Consider the following 18,893-nt stretch of genomic DNA (forward strand, 5'->3'; position numbering starts at 1 on the left):
GTAGGATAGGTCTACATCTGTTAGTCTTTTAAAAAAAGATATGGCTTAAGTTTTACCCTAAATGTTTGAGGAACTGCCCCTGAAAGGGTATCAGACTAGATGATGTGGGGACTCCACAGATTGCCTCTTTCGAGAGGCGTTCTACCACCTCTTTCAATGCCTGATTGGGGCCGCGGCAACCACATGCCATGGACACGATCTGGCGCTTTGCTGGTGCTAAAGGGACAGCAAAAAGCTGCTCTTTTTAGTTCCGGCAAAAAGGTGCCCTTGTTGCTGTGGTGACAGCTTTGCAGCAATCCTTTGGCACATCATGTCTAAAAGCTATGCCAACAGAGCGCTATGATGCCCCTGCTGTGTGGTTGAGCATGCAGTGTGATACTGGCATGGGAGTGGTGTGGTGGCAGCTGGTGTGCATACAACATAGTGGAAAATAAATTGAGAATGTAAATCATCTCACCTTTTAATGTTGCAGTTTTCTTGTAAAAATTTTTAAATACTTTTTGAAATAAGAGTTTTTCTGTTGTAGGGATTAAGTCTGAAAGAAAATATAATATAAAAACTGGAAATGTGGACAGGGTTATCTCATCTAGTGCCTGTGGTTTCATTATTTAAATTTCTGTAATTTTATCTGAAGGATGTACATCTTACCATTGACTGCCTTTACCAAAGTATTACGGTATATCAGTCTAGTTTGTTTGTTATAAGATAAGTTAACCACATTCCAATACCTTTAGCCACCTCCAGAGTAGCCATCCTTCAGTGGATTTTCTTCTCCCACCCCCGGCCACACGTTTCCAGTTTCTTCAGTTACATTTGAACATTTCTCATATAATTGTGACTGAATTGAGGGTAGCAAGATGGGAATAGTGTCCCCATGATTCAGTGTTAGGACAAGGATTAATAATTTTCAGTCTATGTCTACACAGACAGCGAATTCATATGATGCAGCCCTGAGGGAGCACCGCCAAGCTGCAGCAATGCAGCTATCGCGCCCTTTGCAGGACGCAAAAAGGAGCCGCTTTTTGCGGCTCCTTTGTGCGCCCTGCAAAGGCCAGATCGGGGCCGTGGCATGTGATTGCTGTGGCATGCGGTTGCCGCAGCCCCAATCTGGCTATAACAGGGGCGGCTGGAGGCTGTCCCTAGTTTCCCCTTCTGTGTTGATCACATTCTTTTTCTTTCTCCCTTTTCTTCCTTCTGCTTCTAAAAAGGAGAGCTATGAAGAGATGTTGTTATCCATTGTACATAAACTGCTACAGCTGAGGAGCTTTGGACTGTAGCCCCATAAAGTCAGGAACACAAGTTTACCTAGCCATCTGGGACAAATGAGAACCGAAATTGACAGAAAATGGCTTTAAATTAAATAATAGAAGTATGGGGGGCTTTCTTATTAAAAAAACAGCTTTTCCACTAGATAAGCTGCCTTGGAGAAAGGGCATGGGATCTTCTTCCTTTGTAGTTTTCAAGGCAAGGCAGTATAATTCACTTCAGCAATGCTGTGGCCATACAGCATTCACTTCATTAGGGAATGAATGAAACTTAAAACAAATTTTCCTGCCTTAATGCCTGTCTTTTACTAAAAAGCCAGTTTTTAGTTACCAGAAGGACATTTTTATTCCTTATGTGTCATTCTAGAGGCTTCCATCTTTTCCTCCTCCTCTTACTGATGTAATAATTTGCAGTCTTAGGAGATCCATTTTTGTCTTCTCAGATGGAGCCATGTCACACTGTGTGCTTTCCACGTACTTGGAAAGCTAAGAATAGTATGGCAGGGACTCATATGATACTCTGCTGTGATTTCAGTGCAGTGACAACACCATGGTGTCACCATCCTTGAAGGTAACATGCTAGGTCTCTTTTAGGCCATATTTTCCCTTCTCAGCAGCTGATCATGGTAACACATTTCATGAGGTTAGTTTTTTTTAAACAAAAAACAAACTTTCTGTCTCCCTCCCTCACTTAACCTCATAACATATGCTATAAGGCCAGCTTCATATAAAATTGTTGAAAGGGATATGGCTGTGGTATGGCTACTTTTAGTTTCTAAGCATCATATTTGCTCTGTCATGATAACAGATCAGTCATGTTTCAGCCCAACATTCCCACCCATTACCTATGCTCTCTCTTGCAGTGACAACAGGGAGATGCCTTCTCCTGTGATCCCTGTTCATTGCCTGCTGCTCCCACTGAAGTCAAAATGAGGTGCCAAGCCATGTTATCGAATTGGGTGTGAACATTGTGAAGACAGTCCATGCCTGATTTGACATTTTGGTCCTGTGTCATGTAAACAGGATGCAGTGAGCCTGGGGGGAATTCAGAGTAAATAACCCATGTAGACAAGCTATATTGATAGCTTTGTTTGCAAGGCTAAAATGGAGACAGGTATATGGGAATTCCTTGGTAAAAGGGCAGAAAATAAATATAACAAATGCACTGGAAATGAGACTACAAGACTGCAGTGTCATTCTGCCAAGCTTAATTCCTCAGTATCATTGTTCCAGATTTCAGATATTCAGTCAGACAGTGGGTCTTCTGGATCCCTTTTTATGCATCTTTTCCATCTCTTTAGTGTCCTTCTGTAGCTATGTCAACCAAACTATATTACACTCTAAGTGTAGGCACACCATAAATTTGTGTAGCGGCATTATAATATTGACAGTTTTATTTGTTATACTTTTCCAATGATCCTCAACAAAGTTTTTTTCCCCATTCCTGCCTGAAAGCTGTCATTTTCCATTTCCACTACTTTTCCATTATTTTTTCATGGTCATTAATTAGCAGCTCCTACCTCATCAGCATATGTGTAGAGGCTGGGATTTTTCATCTGAGTAGCATGTTATACTTCTTTGTAGTAACCTGAATTTGTCATTTTGTTGTCCACTCCCCCAGTCTAAGAGGTGCTTTTGAAACTGTTTACTGTCCTATTTTTGTTTCAACCACCCTAAATAATTTAGTATCTGGAACAAATAATGGTAACTATCCTTCTGGAAAGTATTTTTATTACTACCATAAAAATGATGGTTTACATATACATAGAAGTTAGAACTTAATGTATTTAGAGAGGGTGAATACTATATATAATCGACTATAAGTTGACCTCACGTATAACTCGAGGGCAGATTTTGGGGCCAAAATTACAGATTTTTATATGACCTGTGGATAAATTGAGATAAAACCTAGGGGCATGCAACAAACGATCTAAAGAAAGAAGCAAAGAAAAAGAATGCCAACGAACATAGAAAATTCCAGGAGGCATAAATGTTTGTGCTCTCAGTAAAGGCTGGATGGATGAGAGAGTAGGGTGTGTGTGTGTGTGTGTGTGTGTGTCAGTGCTTCCAGGACAGATGGCACTCTTGCCTTTCAATAGAGGATGATTTCTTTTTTTATAAAAATTAAAGTACAGTACTTACATTGACTCATGGATAGGTCGACTCAGATTTTTGGGGTTAAAGTTTAGACTAAAATATCTGGACTTACACATTAATATATACAGTAATCTAATAGTTTGCATCTTCCCTGAAATAAAGAGTTACTGTATATGTCCATTAAAGCATACACTCTATGACTGTTCTGAAGTTAACTTTTATTGGATTGTGATGTAAGTCAATTATTTTTTGGTCTGACATCCCAAAGGTAATTGTACTCCATTGTGTATAGTAGTTCTCCACTGAAGTGCTAGCCATCATGTTCCCTTATACTATGCACACACTATAATGATAGAGAAATGATATCTGAGGCATGAGTGAAAGCTGTGATAGTAAAACCGTGCTACCAGTAAGGCAGAAACTGAGTTCTTGGAGGAGAGGTAAGAAGTAATATTTTAAACATTTTTTTTTGTAGAAGAACAAAACAAATGTAAAACTTTTCAGAAGACTAGACTCTGCTCTAACATGATAAATCAGGGGTTGGCAACCTACGGCCCGCAGGCCGGATCTGGCCCGGCGAGGCCTTGGGACCGGCGCCAGCCCGGTCCTGCCGCCCCTGCTGCAGCTTCTGTGCCACTCTGAGTGCCATTTTGAGTCCGGCCCCCCAGTTGTCTGAGGGACAGCAACCCGACCCCCGGCTCAAAAAGGTTGCCTACCCCTGTGGTAAATTTTCATAGCAAAGACTTCTGCTGGTGTGGAATATTCAGACATGATCCCCAATGTAGTGTGAAGTGGTACTAAATGCTTTAGTTCACTTGGTTGACCTACATATGGCCCATGAGCATCTTGTCCTAATCTTTCTCAAAAGGTATATAGGTGAAATCTGAGCATCTTCTATAGCATCTAGCATGCAATTGTTTACAGTCTTCTTTGCTTCTTTTCTAGGGAGCACCCCATGTTCTTCATGTTTGTTCAACTTGCCATCATTTCCATCTTCAAGTCCTATCCAACTGTAGGAGACATTGCCCTTTATATGGCTTTCCTTCCACTCTGGAGCCACCTCTACCAATGTAAGTTCCTTGTGCTGGTTGTTCTTCCTCCACCAGTCATATTTCAACCATTTCAATCCATATCTTCCATCTGTTGTGAACTGGTACCCAAAGCTTTCATTTTGTTGCTAGGATTTATTTCTTTATTTAATATTTCCATATCATTTAGTTATCCAGAATCCAGAACAGTGTTTGCAAATATCCTACTGTTGCAATGATGCAACAAAGTAATTCTCACAAAAATGAAACCTAGAAGACTGAGATGTTTGTACTGTAGCAGTGTACCAGGCTAGCTACCATAAACTTACTAAAAGGATTTTGAATCCAGTCATGTTGTAGTCCTGGTAGCCAGGTTCTTCTTAGTGTGGCTGCAAGTGTGGCTTATGGATATAGCACCTTGCCTCCTCAAATGTGGCTCATGAGTTCTTCTAAGGTCTAAAACAGGGTGAAGATCAAGTCTTCCATATATTGTTAGACTGCAGCTTCCAGTTTTCTTCACCATTGCCTATGCTAGCCAGGAATGATAGGAGTTGCAGTCTAGCAACATCGGGAGGACCACATGATTTCTATCCCTTCTCTAATGGTATAGTACTGCGTCAACATATCTTGTGTGAAGGTGTTGCCTCAGAACCAGTTCATTTGCTTAGAATAATTGTAAAAGAAACAGTGGCCTGTTACAGACTGCCAAAATAAAACTCCTTCAGGTCTCTTTGGAGGTATGCTGTTTAAATGATGCATGGGTCCTACGAGTCTGGAGGTCGCGCCAAAGCCACACTCCATTCCTAAACACTGGAGTGCAGCTTTGGTGCAGCTTCTGTATTCTTAGGATGCATGCATCATTTAAACAGCATACCTCCAAAGAGACCCGAAGCAGCTTTATTCTGGCAGCCTGTAACAGGCCAGTGTGAGTTATTCAAGCATCATTATCCTGATTCAACATACACAAGCTGGCTGGAAGAAAACAGTTGCCAGCAAGCACAGTAATAGCCAGCTCCCGGAAATCATCTTTGTCTGTGAGAGTCCATCTAGAGAAATATGTTTGTCAAGTAGTCCAATTCAGGAAAACCAACAAGCAGAAAGGTCAACACAGTCCAAAGGGTGAAGAAGCCAAGAAGTCAAAGGTTTGAATTACGGGAGTCTGAGGATCGGAACACTAGCCAGAAACTAGACAACTTCCAGCACTAGCCCTACACAGACTCTGCTCTCAAATAGGGTGATACCAGCTGGTTTTGATCAAAGCATCTCCATTGCTGCTTGGCAAGCAGCCTGATTAAGCATCGTTGGTCTGCTTTTCGCCCACTATGCCTCATCCTTAGACTTGGAGGCTGTAATGCCTCCCCAACTGTATCCTTTGCCCCATCAGCTGCAGTTGAGTCCCTCTGCTTGCTGAGGCGGCTCTTCAACAGGGAGAGCTGGCTGAGGCTGCTCTGCAGCTGCAGACTGTTATTCACCTGGGAGGTTTGCCTAAGTCCCTTCTACAGACTCCTCTTCCAGGTCCAGATCATGGCCCGTGAAAATCACAGACAGCTGTAGACCTTATTAGTCATACCACGGAGAAGACTTATGAATATCATTCTTTCACTGTTTCTTCCCCAGGTGGCTTGTGGACCAAACAGAGGGCTTTTCTCCTCACCATTTCATAGTGAGCCATCCCCAAAGTCTACAAGTTGCCACTTTTTCCTGAGTGTTAACAATTAGAATATGAGTCTACTGTCTCTTCCACACTACACAATTGTAGCACTTTGATACCACTTTAACTGTCAGGGCAGCATCCTGTGGAATCATAAGATGTGTGGTGAGATGCTAGACCTCTTTGATAGGGAATTAGACATATTCACAGAACTACACATTCCAGTATTCCATAGGATAAAACTATTGCAGTTAAAGTGGTATCAAAATGCTATAATTGTGTAGTGTGAAATCATTAGAATTTTAAAGGGTTTCATTTACCTGTCGTCTGAATCAGTTGAGAGTATTTTATTGAAACTCAGAAGTCTAGCACTTAACCATCACTCTGACTACTCAGCTATAACTTACAAATTGCATTTGCTCTAGTTTGGTCTCTGTGTTTGCAGATTGGGAATAAATCATACTTCGAGCTGACTTTAATTGCCCCACTGTGATGATGTTTACAGAGGTTAAGGATCCAGCATCCTTGCTGTACAGGAAACTCTTATGTTATATTTCCTGAATGACTTGCCTGGGGGCAGCTTATGTCCTCAAAATCAGCCAGCTGTGATGGATTGTGCCAACCTGTTTCAATTTAGTTTACTCTCTTCAATCGAGCTAGTTTCTTTTACAATAGGTTTAAGTGTTAGAAGAATCGTTTTTCCCTTGCATGTAAAAGAAGGGAAAAGCCATGCTTAAGATGGTACTTGTCACCTGTAATTTACATATTTGTCTTAAAATGACTGTTTCTTTTTTTAAAAGAACTCAATTAAACAGGGCACTTTTTTTAGACAGTGTTTTAAAATTGATTTATCTTTGTACTTAACTGATTAAACATTATCGTCTTACAGAAAATGAATTTTGTTTATAACCTAGTTAAGAGTAATTGTCAGATTATTAGATGAAAAGCAGGGAGATGGGCAGGAAATGATACTACACTCTTGGTAAGTTTATCAGTGAGTGTTGTTCTATTAATTTTTATATGCATGGACAGACAAAAAGCTGTAGAATGTTTTCCCCTGAAATCTTTAGTTATGATGTTCTTTGGTCATTTTGGAAAGGTATCTGAAATATTATATCATGCTTTTAGGAGTTAAATAGAATCTGTTTTAAATTGTTTTAAACTTGATGTGTGTTGTTTTAGTTGCTTCTAGACTTAGTCATGCAAACAGTACACCCACTGAAATCAGTGGAACTTGATGGTCTTGTCCTACTGAGTTAAGTGCTATAACCTACATTTTGTCTGTGAACACATTTGGAATATTTTTCTTAAAAGATTTTATTTAAATATTGGAAATAATGGAATACAAACATTTTATTTGAATAGCCATATTCTGGTATGACTAGTGCATCTAAAAAGGGAAAAAGAGAATACAATGAACTACAGAGTGCTTCCACTGTAATTCAAAAAAATATTAGTCCAGAAATAGTTTACCATCCAGTTCCCACCCTTATCTGCCCATGGCACTGCTGGTAATTTTGTATTATGCATCTGTTTTTAAAAATCCGAGAAATAGAAGAAGGGAACTATGAAGCTGTGAAGTCAGTACAGAACATACCTGTCAAAGCCTTCATTTCCCACAGGAATTGCAGTTAATTATTGATTCTAAGGAGAGAAATTTCTATAGCAGCTGTCTCTGGAACCACCCTCTAAATTAGTATCTGTCCTACCATTGCAACTAATATAGCACAAAGCCAAGGGTTCATTAGTATATTAGTTAACGAATGTTAATGATGCCTCTGCTTTTCATTGCAGTTCTACGGAATGTCTTCATCCTTTCCTGTGTACTCGTTGTCTGCTCCCTGCTGTTCCCAGTTTTATGGCATCTCTGGATTTATGCAGGAAGTGCAAATTCAAATTTTTATTATGCCATCACATTGACATTCAACATAGGACAGGTTAGTGAAAAAATGTAGTGGGTAATGATTACAGTTCCTTGTAACTTAATTATATGTGTTTTGTGATTAACAAGCATGCACGAAAGTACCACATTTGTTACTAAACACAGAAATCCACATTCTTGAAATTACAGCTTTCATTGGTCAGTGGAAGAAAAAAAGACCAGAAAATAAATAAGTGTTGGTCAGTGGATGAAAAAAGACCAGAAAATAAATGTGTGTGTCTGCTCGCGTGCGCACTCTCATGTACACACAGACTTAATTAGTGAAATTTCAAGAATGAAAAAGAGGATCAGTAGGGTTCCTATTAAAAAGATCTTTGTGTGTGTATTTTGTGCTTTCAAATTGTTTCTGACTTATAGTAACCCTAAAGTAAACCTATCATGAGGGTTTCTTGGCAAGATTTGTTCAGAGGAGGATTGCCATTGCTTTCCACCAAGGCTGAGAATGTGTAACTTGCCCAAGATTACCCAATGGATTTCATGGCCAACTGCCCTGTGTCTAAAGGAGATAGAATAAGTTATGCAGCATAACAAAAATATACGGTAGTGAAATACACTTCATTTTATATAATAAACCTGCATAATTTACAGAGATTACCCAAACTAGCTTTTTTTATTTAAACTTTGTATGCAAAGACACACACAACTCTTCCTGGGCAGTGTCCTTTGTAGAGGTAACATATTGCAAAAATGTAACCAAGTTGTGTTTACTGGATTGAATTGGTTGCCTTTCTTCTGTCCTTAAATCTGCAAGGCAAAGATGCTTTCTTGGACAACTGAGCATAAAAATGGGGAAGTGAAACTTGGGGTTTTGTTATCTGACCACTATCCTCCAAAGAACCTGATTTAGCTCTTGGAGGGTTAAAGCGGCAACTGCTTACTTTGTGATAGGTAGGTTTTTTTCTGCTTCCTAAACCCATCTGTTCTTATCTGGCTCAGTACTCATCAGTGTGCAGCTGGTTCACAGTGCTCATGACTGCCAAATGGCAGATAATGAGAAATGGGAAGTGGTTCTGTATTCACATGGAGGCAAATCAGTGTTTTGGGGTGTGCCATTTCATAAGATTAGAATTTCCTGATCATAAAGTAAACTGTTCCTCCCAGGAGATGTGGACTGGAAATAACAGAAGAGATTGTGGGTCTGATATAAGTTGTATAGTTGAATGCAACAGAGGTATCAGCATAAGAGAAGAAAAGAAGAGTGTGTGCTTCAAAGCACTAATCATGTCATTGAAAATTTTGACTTCTAGATTAGAGCCTCAGTGCAGAGTTACTTTATTTGTCTGCTTGTGTATTCCATTACATAAAGCAGCTTATTTCCTGCTCTAAATTTACTCCTCCAAACTATTTCTGTTCTATAGAAGCAACTATTGAATGTTTGTTTAGTGCTGATGTTTAAGAAAGATAATGCCTGCTTGAAGAGTTTCAGTTGAATTTTCTCCCAAAAGAAACTGAATGGTCCTTTTAATATTAAAACATTAAAGAATTCCTTTGTCAGTCTCAAGGACTAGCATGTTTCATTTTGTATAATAAAAGATAGTCATGTTTTGGGGCTCAAATGAGCCACCTTTACTGAGCATTCTTGCATAGAAAATCAGATAAATTAATAATAAAATAGTTTATTCTTCATTTATTAATGAGATTATTCGGCACAAACGTGAAAAAGATGGCTATCTTGGCATCACCAAGATCTAATCGTAATAATGTAAAATATGAACAATCTTCAGGGACTGACACACAGTCACTTTTCCCCCTTTTATTTGCAGAAGAGATAAAATACTGTAGTATCTTCTAAGTACTGTGGTTGATGCCTTTCAAGCAAGTGGGGATGTAGAAACTAACGGTAAACTCTGACTTTGTATTCTTTGGAAGCCGTTAGTCATAGATTCTCTTATCATCTGGACCAGGAAACTGTTTACCTCCAGTTGCTATCTTACCTGTGTGAAGGGAAGAGTGAAGTGGTTGCCTTCAGGCATATTTTAGCCAAGTACCTGACCATCTAAGTGTGTCCATCTGTCACAAGGATCTATATGTCTGTTACTTTATTTTCCCCTGTCTTTCCCACAAAACTGGATACTCAAGGCAGCTAAGTGTTGAACACAAATAATCTGACTGGTTCATAGTTGATCTTGGAGAATAACCATTCCTTGGATAGTTGTCTAAATTGCATCTTGAAACTATGGATTAATTATTGAAACAGTGTTTTCTTTCAGCCCTCAATACAACTCTTTTAAACCATGGTCCTGATATGTTGCTGGGCTAAGGTTTCCATCATCCTAGCCCATTGGCCATTCTATTTAGGAATGGTAAGCAAGTTTTGGAAGGGCTGTCTTAATAGAAACATAAATACACTTATTCAGATATGTTCATCAATTCAAGCTCCTTAAAGTAATTCTGCTGACCAGTATATCATGCACATAAAGATAGGCAATACAAATACTGTATTAGTGAGGGGGATTTTTTGAGATCTCTTATTCTAGAATTTATAATAAATACAGTGGTACCCCGGGTTACGAATTTAATTCGTTCCGCCGCCGCGTTCGTAACCCGAAAATCTTCGTAAGCCGAAAAAGCCATAGGCGCTAATAGCGAAAGCCGCGATTTCGTGCGAAAAAGCGCCGAAAAGCACCAAAAATTTTTTCGGAACCCGAAATAACCTTCGTAACCCGGAACAGTTTTTTTCAATGGATTTTTTTCGTAACCCGGAAATTTCATAAGGCGGCGCATTCGTATCCCGGGGTACCACTGTATGAAAATTGTTAAGTTCACCCATCTCTAAGCTATGATACAGCCTTTAAATGACAGTGGTTGGAAAGCACAGTGAATTCATGGTTTGGTTTGGTTTCTAACCTTCTACTTGATGCCTGATAGTTTCAATGTTGGACTACAACTCTGGAGATCAGTTCCCTGTTTGGCCATGGAAACTCATTGGGTGATCTTGGGTGAGTCACATACTCTTAGCCACAGAAAATATATTGATAGATTCATCTTAGGGGCTCCATAAGTCAGAAACAGCTTGAAGGCACACAACATCAACAACAACAACAACATATTATCTTTGCATCTGACTTATTGTTTTTTAATTGTATGTTATTTTACTGCTGTAATCCGTTTGGATTCCCTGAGATTAAGCAGAATATTTATTATATTATTATTATTATTATTATTATTATTATTATTATTATTATTATTTAGTGATTTGCTTCTTAGTTGAAGGTATTAGTAAACAGACATCCTGGGTTTTTGACTCTGAGATAAGTCTTACATCAGTGAAAAACAGATCATTCAAATTGGGGAAGGACTGTAGTTCCTAAGCAGAACATGTTTTGTATACAAAAGATGCCAAGTTCATCCTCTGGCATCTATCTCCACATAGACCTGGGAGAGTTTCTTGCATCAAAACCAAGAGATGCTGCTGGTTAGTGTAGACCAGAGGTGGGCAACTGTTAGGGGTTAGGAAACCATATTGGCTCTCCAGGAGACCTTGAAGGGCTGCACCCTACCAATGCACCCCTTCCTCCCACAGAAAAAAAAGTATTTGTGCCCCAAGTGTATCCAGCCTCTAGTGGGTGTCAGGGTCATTTAGCCATATTTTGGGCCTTCCTGGGCCATTTTAGGAGAGGCTTTTTTTAATAACAAGAAGTGCCCTTGAAGCAGCTTCTAGTTTAAAAGAGGTCTTTTAAAAGCCTATAATGGCTGGGGGACACCCATCCCTTCCCCCAGAAATATTTGAGCATCAAAAAAAATCTCTTTTAAAAAATATTTTTGGGGGAAATTCCTGGTGAGTTCTTGGAGGTTGTGTGTGGCATATGGGCCACAATTTATTCACCCTACTATATACAGTACTAAACTAGATGGTTTACTCTTCTGATTTCATAAGGCAGATTCTTATGTTAATAAGCATGAGGGGCTAGCAGCTTTCTTAATAGCAGTAAGCAGGAATGCTCAGGTTGGACAGATGTGCTTTGTGAGATGTTTGTTCCTAAGTCTTGTTTACAAGAGCTACAGGTTGTTCTTTCTGCATTTCCATTAACATCATGGTTTCTCAAAAGTAATCCTATTGAATTAAGTAGGTTCATATTCCTAAGAAAGTATGTACTAAATTTCAGACTTAGGGGCGAAACTGACAGCAGGTAAGGAGAGTCCATTGGCTTGCTGTGTTGGGGCCGTGGCAACCGCATGCCCCACCCCAAACCTGGCCTTTTCCCTGCACGTTTTCTCCAACGCACGTTATTCTCTATCCTCAGGTCCTGCAGACTCAGGCACATGTCCTCTTTGATTGAGTCTAGACATCCAGTGCTCAGTCTTCCACTCTTTCTACTGCCTTCCTCTCTTTATAGCATCATTGCCTTTTCTAATGACTCATGCCTTCTCATAATGTGGCCAAAGTACAACAACCTTGATTTAGTCACCCTGCCTTCTAGGGAGAATTCGGGCATGATCTGTTCTAGGAACCAATTTTTTGTCTTTTTGGCTGTCCCTGGTATGCTCACTATGAGCATGAGGTTTTTTTTTTTCCCTATCAGCTTTTTTCACTGCCCAGCTCTCACATCTGTACATGATAATGGGGTTACAATGGTTTGGATGATCCTAACTTTAGCATTCAGTGTTATGTCTTTGCACTTTAGGATCTTCTCTAGTTCTTTCATAGCTGCTCTTCCCAATCCTAGTGTTCTCCTGATTTCTTGGCTGCAGTCTCCATTCTGATCAATGTTTGATCCAAGGCATTATTACATTTTGACTATTTCTTGTTTATCTTTATATAGAATGAATTCATGTAGTTGTTCCGTTTTTCTTAATATTCAGCATTAAGCCTACCTTAGCACTTTCTTCTTAGACTTTCTTTAGTAGCTGTTCCAGGTCTTTGTTGTTTTCTGCTAGTAGTATGTTGTCATCTGCATATGTTAGATTTGTAATGTTCTTTCGTCCAATCTTGACTTCTCCTGCTTGAGTCTAAGTCTGCTCTGCGTACAGTATTTTCTACATACATGTTGAATAAATAGGACAATAGAATGCAACCTTACCTGACCCCTTTGCTGATTGGGAACCATTCTATTTCTCCATTTTCAGTTTTGACTAGAGCCTCTTGTCCTGAGTATAGGTTACACATCAAGACAGTGAGATGCAGTGGCACTCCCATTCCTCTAAGTGCAAGCCATAGCTTTTCATGATCTAGGTCAGTGATGGCGAACCTATGGCACGTGTGCCAGAGTTTCTTACTAGAAAGCCAGAGGGACGTGGCACTTTGCAATAAATAAGTGGGGTCTGGGTTGCAGTTTGGGCACTTAGTCTGTAAAAGGTTCACCATCACTGATCTAGGTAGTCAAATGCTTTGCTATAGTCAATAAAACACATGCAGACTTTCTTCTAGAATTCCCTTGTGCAATCCATTATCTGTTGTATGTTTCTAATGTGATCTATATTGCCTCTTCCTTTCCTTGAAAGAAAAGGATTTCTGCTCCATTATGGTAGTAATTAGTGCAATGGTCCTGTAATTACTGCAGTCTTTTGTGTCTCCTTTTTTGTGGATGGGAATCTATATTGATCACTTCCAGTATGTGGGCTACTGTTTTGTTTTCTGTATTTGTTGGCAGTTTTTAGTTAGAACTGAACTTGATTCTGTTATCCCTCATTAAATTACAGTTGTTATATATGTGTTGTTATGTGCCTTCAAGTCATTTCCAACTCCCTAAGGGGAACCCCTCATGGGATTTTCCTGGCACGCTTTGTTCAGAGGAGGTTTGCCACTGTCTTTCCCTTAGGCTGGGAGCATGTGATTTGCCCAAGGTCACCTAGTGAGTTTTATGGCTGGGCAGGGAATCAAACTCCAGAGTCACAGTCCAACACTTACACCACACTGGTTCTCAGGTTATACCTTAATTGCTGCAAACTAGAATTAACGATAAGAAATTTATTTTTCATACAGTTACTTCAAGTGCTGAAAGCTCTCCTGAAAGAGCACAGTTGTCTATGTTTTGTAAAAAGCCCAGGGGTCATGTAGCATTGCTTGTTGGCTGTCCTATGTAGGCAGCTGTAAATTTCCCTTCTTTATCCTTGGAAGTTGCCCTCTAGGTAGAAAACCTGTTATGTTACACTGTCAGCAGTAGAGGTTTCGTAGTTGTTTTCCCTATATAGAGTTCTTTATCATTGCTTGTGCCAAGACTGCATAATCAACGAAAACTGGAACCAGAACAGGCTATTTTGTTCTGTGATCTCATATCTCTTCTCAGTGCACTGTGGTAAAGGCCAGAGCAAACACATTTAGTCAGCTTACCACAAAAGGAGTGACCAAACCACCACAAGTGAGCAAGTTTATGACATCTTGTTAGGCCAGTTCCTTGACTAATGTAAGATATGGCAGTTATATAGCTTTCTCTGTGGAACAGACAGAAAGCAGCCTACTTCTTGAAGTGACAGGAAGGGCAGTAAATGTGTGTCTTTGATGCAAGAATACAAGTCAGAGCTTCTGTAGATTAATACTCCCCTAGGAAAAACATTTACTGCAGAGAAGCTTTAGCTAGAATCCTTTGCTGGGACATGCTAATTGTTTATGTTGAGAGAGATTTGTTTATTGACATAGGAGAATTCAGGTGTGCAGATCACCACTTACAGTCCAGTGTTTTCCATTCCTTGTGGAACTCTTAGTTCATCTGCTGAATGGAATGAAGTTAGTGTTGGGTTTTGATATGGGAAACGTTGAGCCCCTCATTCAGTGTCAGTTTGATGTGATGTTCTTTGATGCCTTTTTGAGTTCTTTGGCACAAATCCCTTGCTTATTCTTAAGTGTTTGAGAATGCATATCCCCTCTTAATCCTTTGAAAGGAACCTTGAGAAACTTGCAGCTCAAATGTGCAGTGGCTGTATGGTGGTCTTATGTGCAGTGACTAAATTGTTAGGCACTGCACAAAGAATCCAGATAGAATCTGCTGAAATTACTTAATTTAGTACACCGTGTACAAAAGGAGCAAGGGTGCAGTGGAGGAAAGAGGAAAACAATACAATTTTGTAAATCTACTTGGATCCTTTTACAAATGACAAGGCAGAATTGGTCACTGATTGAATCCTTTCTGGGAAAGAGGAGCCTTTTCTTAGTCAGTCCAAACTGTACTTATGGATGACAAGAGTCCGGCAGTGTGTTTCCCACTCCCTTGCATTTGCAGTTGCAATGATGGAAGAACTATTTATTGAGCCTGATCAGAGGCTACAATTTTCCTCATGCAAACCTACCACTCTCTTTCCAGTGTACCTAGGGTTCAAGATAAATCAGACAAAGTCATAAAATATGAAGGAGAAAGATAAAGGGATATTTAGAAGCTCAAGAGCAGAGGTGGGCATAGTGTGATCTTCTAGGTGTTGCTGGACTGCAGCTTCCAACATAATACAGTCCGTCCTTGCCTTACGCGGGGGATCCGTTCTGGATCCCGCCGCGTAAGGCGAATTCCGCCTATGCTCGAGCCCCATTGGAAACAATGGGGCTTGTGCGCGGCAGCATGGGAGCGCGCAGGGCGCAACGGGTGTGCGTGCCCATTCAATTGAATGGGATGCGCCGCCCCTTCCGCCCTGTGCGCGCCCCACGGCTTGAGCGCATATGCTCAAGGCTGCGTATGGCGTGCCCACATATGGCGCAGGCGCGCTGTACCGAGTTACACTGCAACTCCTCTTTTTGTAGATAATAAGATGAAAGGAACACATCTTTGTTTGTGGTCCCCATTTACATTTTAGACAGGCTTTATGTTTTAGACTGTTTTTCTGAGTACTGCTTTAGGTAACTGAGAACAATACTTCTTGCACTATCAGATATAGGGGACTGGTAAATGTTCTCCCAACCCAACATGCCAACACCATACATTTGCGTCCTCTTACTGCAACTGTTTCTTTTTTCCTGGAAACTCACCACAGACCAGCTGCCAACATTAGTCCACAGACTACCACTTTGCGTAACACTGCTTTAGAATTTAAAACTTATTAGAAAACATTCATTAGTCCTAGTACATGGATTTTGTAATGACTTATATTTTAAATGTGTATGCCAGCTGTTGCGAACTGTTCATAGTTATCTCTAGTCTCTTTCATGTAGACTCAAAGTGACACATCTGCCAAGCTGTGGGATATTAATTTGTAAGAGGGAGAACTGGGTCAAGTGCAAAGCCTTAGGGCTTGAATGCAACTCACTGGAAGCCATTAAAACATTTGATGCTCTGCTAGAGAAATATAAGGTGTCTATACTCTGCATACAAATAAATGTGGGTGGACAGTGCCTGTTCTTCCTGCAGAGTAAGATTTCTGTTCATCCTTCAAGCTTATTTTGTTGAGTGTGTGCAATAGCTGCTAATTTTAGTGAAAGGGGTTAGTGAATAGAAGCAGGAGAGGGAAGGAGATAATTGTCTAAGAAAGCTGTGTGAGTTTTTCATGTAGACACACACAAACACACACAGGGCCTGTACGTAGGCCCTGGAGCCTCTCAGGGTAAGACATACAACATTTTATCTTTTCCCTTCTTCTGACACTTTCCATACTTTGATTTGTGGCAAAGATTTGTCTCTGAGTTCTAAAAAGAAAATGAAGAAGCATTCAGGAAGGACTATATACCTGTTCATCGTGCTTCTGAACTAATTCACTTTCCATGGAAACCAGAGCATCAAGCAGCCTGTAAATGAAGTGGTTTTTGAAGTAGCTTCTTTGCTTCCAAACACAAGGCAATGAAAATGAAGAATAACACACTGCAGAAGAGGAAGACCCTTCAGTCTGGGGTTCAGATCAGTTATCTCCATTTCCATGTCATAGTTTAACATTTCATTCCTGACCGTGTGATTTCATCTTACTTCCCCACTTTGTTTCCAAAATCCACCCACCTACTGACCCCGGTTCATACTGATTAGGTAGGAGAACCTGTCTTATTTTACACACTAATCTGGAAAGCAGGAACATTTAACAATGATTTTACTCTACATGTACGATTGTAAGAACATTTTTAAAGTAATAAACTTTGTTAAACAAACAAACAAAAACACAATGATTTTACTCTAGAATGATATGTATTCAGTGGAGTCCCATGAGAAAAGGCCAGAAATTTTGGCTGTTTTCTAGAGACAACCTCAAAGAGGAACAGTGAGCCCTATTCTATTAAAGTTTACTCAAACCCAAGGTGGAGATACTTTTAAAAGGACTTAATAATCCCCTTCCTTCCTCATTTCTGAGATGTAACATCAGGATTCATTTGGTGCAGTTCTTGCATTTCAATAGCAATAGCATTGACATTTCAATACCACTTAATAGTGAACTCAGCACTCTCTAAGCGGTTTACAATCTGTAAGCCAATTGCCCCCATCAAGCTGGCTTGTTGGGGGCAATTGGCTTACAGATAAGGATGAAAGGCTGAGTCAGCCTTGGAGCCCTGGGATCGAACTCACAACCTTGTGGCTGCAGTAGCAGTATTTAACTACTGCACCACCAGGGCTCCTCAAATGCATTACAAATGTAGGATCATATATTTTAATATGGCTTCATGCTAACAACTTGCACATAGAAACGGAGAGGGAGAAAGATAGTTTATCACATACTGATGATTTGCAGTGTTCAGGGTGTTTCATACTTCACAGTAATCCTTACAATAACCTTGTAGCCAGGCCTTGCATCAGGTCCTAGCATCCTCAAGCAGCTGTCAGTACTTTATCATGATGGAAGGATCCACTGGCTCTGACTAGGTTAATGCTTAATCTGTGGTAGGCAAGGGTGACTATGTGTACTTGCCATGATAAATGCCACTCCTTTCTATAATGTAGACAAGTATTATTGTCCCCATATTGCCAAGGGACAGTTGAGGCTGACCCTTGAGATATGAGTTTAGGATTTTCTGATTTGATAACTGACTGGTCTATTAACTCTTAAACTGGATCAGCATGAAATAACCACTTCTCTGGATGCTCATGTTCCAGCTCTCCTGCAATCCTATACACCACTAATTCCATTGAATACATTTATACTCTCTTCCAAGGAAGTGTGCTCAGGATTGCACTGCCAGTTGCTTTATTAACCATATTGGGGCAAGTAAATGTATAAGTCTGTGTGGTATGTCTCAGACAAGCATAGGTAGATCAGAATCTGATAACTGATTTTTGCATAATTTGGAATAGGTTGGTAAGAACCTCTAGTGCCCAGTTTGTTAATAATTGACGTTTTAGGATCTAAAATAGACCATTACAATCTCTGAAATGAAGTAGGTCTGATATAAAATTATGTGTGCATGTTAGCTGTGTATGACTCCACCTCTGAGCCATCATTTTGCATCAGTAGGACCATAAAAGTTAACATAAGCATAGTCATAGATGTGGAAGGGGCCTCCTGAGCTACTGAGTCCAACCTCCTGCAGTACATCCCCAGCAAGTAGCTGTCCAGCCTCTTTTCCTGTGAAAAGCAAAGGCAGTCCCACAGCTCTGATATCTGTCCTTCCTAGCTCTGTGAACTACTACTGGCATTTATTATATAAATATTTGATTATGGTTTTTTGAACTGCTGTGGGAGCCCCTGTATATAATGGCTCTTTCAAGATAACCATGTTAGCATAGTGTAGTGGCTTGGGTGTTGGACTATGACTCTGGAGACCAGAGTTCGATTCCTGGCTCTGTCATAAAACCCACTGGGTGACCTTGGGCAAGTCACATGCTCTCAGCCTCAGGGGAAGTCAATGGCAAACCTTCTCAGAACAAATCTCGCCAAGAAAACCTCATGAGAGGGTCACCATAAATCAGAAATGAATTGAAGGCACACAACAAAGACACACACAGATCATGCAGCAGTATTTTGTCTTTCTGCTGTAAAGCACTAACATAGCTGTTCTTCAGGAATTGCTTTAATGGCTTTGTCATGCTGTTTTATGGTTTAAAACCCTTTTTGGTTTGTATTATTATTGTTTG

At 40.1% G+C, this 18,893-nt stretch overlaps 2 protein-coding genes across 3 annotated transcripts in view; one reads left to right on the top strand and one right to left on the bottom strand.

Annotated features, from left to right (window-relative positions):
- The window catches only part of ITCH (itchy E3 ubiquitin protein ligase), a 603,853-nt gene that overhangs the window by 436,504 nt on the left and 148,456 nt on the right, over positions 1-18,893 (bottom strand). The window lies entirely within an intron of this gene.
- The window catches only part of PIGU (phosphatidylinositol glycan anchor biosynthesis class U), a 50,744-nt gene that overhangs the window by 31,090 nt on the left and 761 nt on the right, over positions 1-18,893 (top strand). Inside the window, exons 10-11 of the mRNA XM_042465846.1 lie at positions 4,308-4,432; positions 7,836-7,978. Of these exons, the coding sequence (XP_042321780.1) occupies positions 4,308-4,432; positions 7,836-7,978 (268 nt within the window). The remainder of the gene's footprint in view (positions 1-4,307; positions 4,433-7,835; positions 7,979-18,893) is intronic.

This window comes from Sceloporus undulatus, chromosome 4 (assembly GCF_019175285.1).
Source record: "Sceloporus undulatus isolate JIND9_A2432 ecotype Alabama chromosome 4, SceUnd_v1.1, whole genome shotgun sequence".
In the NCBI taxonomy this organism is placed as follows: Eukaryota; Metazoa; Chordata; class Lepidosauria; order Squamata; family Phrynosomatidae; genus Sceloporus; species Sceloporus undulatus.